Below are 6,785 nucleotides of genomic sequence, written 5' to 3' on the forward strand. Positions count from 1 at the left end.
ATATATATATATTTTGCATGTAATTACTCCATATCTTCCAAGAAATTCATAATGGGCATTACCTTAACAACTTCCTATCTTTCTTCCTCTCGTAATTAGGCAGCGCTAGCTCCTCCATTAACAAGATCATTTAAATGTGAGTATATCAATACAAAAATTAATTTTACATATGCAAATTGATTGAATTTTGTTGCCATCTTCTCCAATCAAATAAACAATATATTGAAATTAAATTTCTTTTCTTTTCTCCACTCCTTGTCAGAATTTTTCGAATGATTGGAATTGGATCTTTGAGTCAGTTTCAATAACAAAATGATTATTAATCACCAAGGATCAAATTGGATTGGATCCTTTCTTTTTAAAGAGGTTCCTTCCTTATACTTGATTTGTGATTCGTGATAATAGTGAGTGAAATAAATTTCTGGTAACGAGATTAAAAAGAATTTTAAAATGGTACATATGAAACTTGAATCTCTACTTGTTGTATTAATATATTCATGCATTTCTTTTTCTAAATTCTTTATTCATGCAATGTAATCTTTCCATTCCCTTCATTGTACCTTTAGTCTTCTCCTCTTGATAGAACTCAACAACTTTGTCTATATTTTGTATTTATTTTAAGAAATTTACTAAATATATATAAATTAAATTAATTTAGATTCAATAAACATTTTCAAAAAAAAAACTAGATTTCAAAGTCTAGCTTTGTGCCTCTTTTAATATGTAAACTTCTTCAATTCATACTAGTAAAATATCTAAATTGTTATTAGTTTCTCTAATACATGTACTTGTTTTTTTCCATCTTTTCAGATTCACTAGAGGAAGATTTTGACTTGGTGGGGAGGGTGTTAAGGGGAAAAAAAAAGCAAAAAAGATAAACATTTGACTTTTGTAATTAATTAGTACAACTAATATTGGTGTAATGAATTAGTAGGTTATACTACTAGTTTCATTTTTAATTACTCCATAAATATAAAGAGGTGATTGTTCCATAAAGCAGAGAAGGGAAAAAACAGATTCTTAAATGGACGACATTTTGGGTCTTTTAAGGATCAAAATAAAGAAAGGTGTTAACCTCGCTGTACGTGATATAAACAGCAGTGATCCCTACGTTGTTGTCAAAATGGGTAAACAGGTCTGTCCAACATTTTCATTCTTTAAACTTATGTTTTTTAATGGTTGATTCTTAAACGTATAGAAGAAAGTCTTGCAATAACTGATAAATTTATTGTCATATGACTGATAATGGATTTTAAGTTGTAAAAACAGGTTCTTAAATGTAAGTTAAGACTGCATATAATAGACCCTTGTGGTCCACGTCCTTTCTTGGACCATGCAGCCTTCGTATTCTTAAGCGGTTCCAATTGGACTTAAGAATCAAAATGGGTGTTGAACATTCATATAAACAATCTCAATCAGTTTGATATTCATGTGTTTGGTTGTTTCCAAGATTGGTCCTTTGGTTGAATTTTATTTCTCCTTTCTCCAATTTTTTATTATTCTCTCTCGATATGTGCATTTTGGATTTCTTGAGGATCTTGGATTATCTACAAAATCCCCCCCCCCCCCCCTCCCTCCCCTTTTCGCTTTTTAACATTGTTTGCATGGAGATATATGATATATGATGCTTTGATCACTCCACTGCCACTGTGTTGACAGTTAAAAATAGTGGCAGAGCCAAGATCTTTATTAAGGGAGTCGAAATATATATGAAGAGGTAAACACTCGAACAAGCCAAAGGGTTCATCAAGTACTATATATATATATATATATATATATATATATTGTACTTTTAACCATGTTTAAACGGTGTAACTTTTTCTGCCAAAAGGGGTTTGGATGGACCCTCAGCCCTACTTGTCTCTGCCCCTGATTATATGTTATTTATGGGCGGCTTGGTATAAGCTGATACCATGTTGTTCGCGAAAAACTTTTTGTTTGGTTACAGTTGTGCGAGACTTCTTTTTTGATCCAAAGTTTATGAACCCAAAAGTGTAAGATTTGGCTCAACAACTTGTAAGACAAAAAGAAGCCTCAAAATTAAGTATTTCTTGTCTTCCCATCTTTAAGGTCAAGCTTTTGGGAAGAGATACTTTAATTTACTTATTTTTTGGATAGTTGTGCACTAGAGGCTATAATCAATAATGTGACATCTAAAGATCTTACTTTATAGCTTTGCATAGCAATTGCATGAAGTGAAAAATATGTTTGTTTGTTTTTTTCATATAGTTTTGTGGAGAGATTGTTGGATTCTATACAGTTTTCATATATTCCTATCCACCCTTTTAAAATCTTTGACTTCGAGTAGGTGTGGTAGAGGAGTCTTGGGCTCTTAGTAATCATAGAAAACTAAGGACAACATTCAGTGTGTTAGGGTGCAACCTCAACTCCCAAGTCCTTTTGGCTTTGGAGATTTGAGAAGTCTGGTGCCATAAGAAGTGCTTGGGTTTCCAAAAGTAGAAAAAATGGACAAGATGTAGCTTTTGTCTGTAGCCAATTTTAGGCAGGCTATAAGCAAAACAGGTACTTTACTGTGAACGCAGAGCTTACCCCTAACTTAAAAAGGTAGAGAGGTGTTTCCAAAAGACCTTGGCTCAAAAATGATGAATACAATAATCAAGGCTAAAGAATCGACCAATAGAGAAAGAAGCTATCATAGAGGCTATAATTAGTTTAGTTTAGTAAGTACTACTAGTACTGGTGAGATAGTGGAGGAGCCAGATTTTTTATTAAGGGTGTTCATATTTTTCGTTGGGCAAAGAATTATTTGAAAAAACAAAGAAAATAAAGCACTGCTGCACCTGCCAAGGTTCGAACCGGGTTGTGGAAATGCACACTCTTGACCACTGGACTATGCTTCTCTAGCTTGTCAAGGGTGTGCAACAACATGTATATAACCATAAATATCTATATTTAACCTATATACTCGAAAAAATTTTCCGACGAAGGGTGGTCACTTCGTCGGCTGTGGCTCCGCCACTTGTGAGATAGTGTAACAGATTGTAATATATTCTTTTCACCCTTGAAGTAAGGAAAATGTGTTTGAAGGTATAGAGCTGTTGTAATTTTAGCCTTCGGTGTTTTTGTATATTGGGATTCAGAAAGAGTTTAAAACGTCTAACTTTCATCCTTGATGAAAAGGTCATTTCTTTTTGATGAACTGAAAAGATAGGGAGATGTTAGATTCAACGGTCTACTTTGTAGAAGGTGCAACACTGCTGCAAACATGTAACATAAGTCACAAGTGACAAGTCCTCGCTGCGCTTTAATGTCCAAACCTGTTTTGATTTAGACTTGTCAAATCTTCCAAAAAGGGCAGCTATGATTTTAGGCAGAATCAGAGCACATATACATGTAGCAATTATTTTTATTTAAGGGTACTTGATAATGTATCTTCTTATGACTAGATTCATGACAAAATCTCAAACTGCTTGGGACATGTTACTCTGATTTTGGTGTTTAATTGCAAATTCTTTGCTATGCTGTAGTCTTTATTAATGGCTCGCGTCAACTTTTAACTTCTCACATATACAACTTGAATGCAGAAACTGAAGACACGAGTTATAAAGAAGGATGTTAATCCCGAGTGGAATGAAGATCTGACCCTTTCTGTTTCCAATTCAATTTTTACTGTTAAGCTGGTAAAGTTTATTACTTCTTGATGATTGTAAAGGATAAAACCTATCTGTTCAGGGGAATACTGTTCCTTTTAGGATGTCTTTTTTCAAATAGCTTTCAGATGATCCTATATGCATGCATTCACTACTGATTATGCGTTTATGTTTGCTTTCAGACTGTATATGATCACGATATGTTCACCATGGATGACAAAATGGGAGATGCAGAATTTGATATCCAACCATTTTTAGATGCTCTGAAAATGAACTTAGTTGGTCTCCCATGTGGAACAGTGATCACAAAAATAGCGCCGTGCAGGACAAACTGTCTGTCTGAAGAGAGCAGAGTGGAATGGCGAAACGAGAAAGTTGTGCAAGATATGTGCCTGAGATTGAGAAATGTGGAATGTGGAGAGGTCGAACTCCAACTTCAGTGGATTGACCTTCCTGGCAACAAGCGTACCTAGCACGCTCAGGATACACATGTATCCGGTTGCTGTTTTCCTGGCAGCAAGAATTTTATAGAATGCACCGGATATTTGCATCCGGTTGCATGCTGTTTTCTGTTACTTACGGTAAGCTGGTCTGCGCCACATCCCTTCAACTGTTCGTGAATCTGATAATCGAGTTTGACATATAGCCAAGTTCGATAAATATTCCTTTTGTACTCTACACAACAGAAGGTTTGTAGCTTCGTAAAATCTAAAATGTGATTTGAACATTTTATATTTTGTCTAATAATTTGCTGAAATTGCTTTAGTTATTATATATGGGGCTGCAGGCGATATAGTTTTGCTATATATATATTTAGCATGCCATGTGATTCTTGAAACAAATTACTATCATCATAATACATATAGTTCTATAAATACAGGCATCTGGAGATTAGATTTATTTTGGTAAGGAAGTTCGCATTAACTAGAATTTCAAAACTTAGTTTATTGTGAAAGGATTAGAACCATATAGCACCAATTATTGAACCCATGCATGTAGGCCTCTATTTTTATCAATAAGCTGCTTGAATATGATTTCTTTACTACAACACTTCATATAAACAGAACAAGAAAAAGAATCAGTTTGTTGCAGCTCAGCCCTTCGTTTTATGTTACTCCCGTTACATCTTTACTTATTCACTATGCTACAAGTAAATATCAAATAATATTTATCTAATTTAAAAAATTAATAAATAATTTATCAATTTCTATATATTTTTGCCTTAGTTATTAGTTATATGTATTATTCAATACATTTTCCAAAATATTAAGTTATTTGTATTTAAAGGGTGATATGATAAAATACTCCTATTAATCCACCGAATGGTAAGGAATATGTGGGACAACGAACAAACTTTGTGGTGGATGCATGAAAGATGAAACTCATTAACTTAAAAATGAATTTTTGTAGTTTAGTAAACAATAAATGAATTTTTACTTCTGTATACATGAAAAGAAATTAAGATATAAATTTATTTTATTTTTTATTTTACTCTTTTAAAGATTATCAAAATACTATTAAAATTTCAGTCACATTAAAATAAAGTTAATTAAGTTTCTTGAAACTCATAACTTAGAAAGTATAAATAAATAATAAAATTAGAAGAAATTTCTAACATGTTTCTTGAACAATGAATATTTACCTTTATTAAAAATTTAAAAATAACTCAAAAATTTACTTATTTTAGATCGAAGAAAATAATAAGAAATTTATTAAATATTTAATTATAAATTTAATTTTTATTATATATCAACTTCAAATCTATGTCGCAAACCATAAATCTAGGAAAGTACAGCCACAGATTATCCATATAAAGAGATTCCCAATTAGTGGATATAATTTACGTCCAAAGGGTTGGTCCCTTGGATCCATCCAAGCGTCTCTAATATTACATATATTTGCATGCCCCTACGCATCTCGGAAGGGCTAGTGGCAAAAACTTCTGCTGTACATAGAATTTGAGAATTGGTGACCTTATATTTCTATCGAGGCTTGAATTGATGATCTTATATTTCTATTAAAAGCGATTTTCAAGACTTAAATTGATGATCTTCTGATCACATAACAACACTTTATCAGTTACTCGAAAGCTCCCTTCAATAGTCACCAGTAAGATAGCAATATAAAAGCAGAATATTCCAAAAGATAATGGAGAATTTTTGGGGGGAGAAAATTTAGTATTGAAAAACAAAATGAGGGCCTTGATTTTTTTTTGTCTTTTTATTTTGTTGGTTTGTGAAATTTCTCTTTTTTTAATAAATATTCGAAAACATGAGTTATCAAGGGTGTGAGTGGACAAGGAATTTTTTTAAGTTAATTATTTGCTATTTAAATTTTGTTTTGAAAGTTACTAAAAATTTCTTATTTAGGTCTCATTTTTTTTAATACTTCATTTAATTTTACATGAATTAATTATATTTTTTAAAATATATCACTTAATTCTATATAGATATATCACATTTTTCACATCTGAGTGTTTATATAAAATCATGAATTTATATAATTATTTAAAATAATTGAAATTGTAAGCAGTTATGGTTGTATTTTAAAGTATGGTTCTGAAAAAAAGGAATCAATAATGGTTTTTGCTATATATTCAATTTTTCAAAGAATATAGCATGAGATATTTTATTTCAAAAATTTGGACATATATTATTAGTGGATTGCACTTTGGAATATTCAATATGTTTTATTATACACGTTTCAGATAGTTTTTCATTTTGTTGGTATAATACCACACACTCTTGCAAAAACTTATGAACCTCTCAAAATTTAATAAATTAAAACAAAAACGACGCCTTAATATATCTTTAACGCATTTCAATAATTACAATTACAATGCCACGTGACCTAAGCCAATCTTTTCTTTGTGGGGTTGCTGATGGCACTAGCGATTTGTGAACAAGACAAACAAAATGAAATATCTCATGGTATTTTTAAATCAAATGAGAAAGGATTAAAAAAAAATTAAAAACTGAATTAATGATAAAAAAATATGACTAAAAAAATTAAAAATCTGGATTAATGATTAAAAATATAACTAGGAAAATTAAAAATCTGGATTAATTATTAAAATTATGACTAAAAAAATTCATCTACGATTTGTAAACTACAACAAAATAATACAATAGTAATCACAAAACTTCTGATTTGATGAAAATAATTCTCGTTTGA

At 31.2% G+C, this 6,785-nt stretch overlaps 1 protein-coding gene across 2 annotated transcripts; it reads left to right on the forward strand.

Annotated features, from left to right (window-relative positions):
* LOC107855366 (protein C2-DOMAIN ABA-RELATED 4) lies at positions 1–4,383 on the forward strand. Of its 2 annotated transcripts, XM_016700367.2 has the most exons (4): positions 1–136; positions 811–1,135; positions 3,546–3,641; positions 3,794–4,383. In XM_016700367.2, exons 2-4 carry the CDS (start codon positions 1,025–1,027, stop codon positions 4,082–4,084), a joined length of 498 nt encoding a protein of 165 aa, XP_016555853.1. In that variant the 5' UTR covers positions 1–136; positions 811–1,024; the 3' UTR covers positions 4,085–4,383. The 2 variants fall into 2 exon arrangements, with proteins under 2 accessions (XP_016555853.1, XP_047269805.1); XM_047413849.1 differs by lacking the exons at positions 1–136; positions 811–1,135 and adding an exon at positions 3,022–3,048.
* Positions 4,384–6,785: the final 2,402 nt, after the last annotated feature.

Source organism: Capsicum annuum, chromosome 6, assembly GCF_002878395.1.
Source record: "Capsicum annuum cultivar UCD-10X-F1 chromosome 6, UCD10Xv1.1, whole genome shotgun sequence".
NCBI classification, from domain to species: Eukaryota; Viridiplantae; Streptophyta; class Magnoliopsida; order Solanales; family Solanaceae; genus Capsicum; species Capsicum annuum.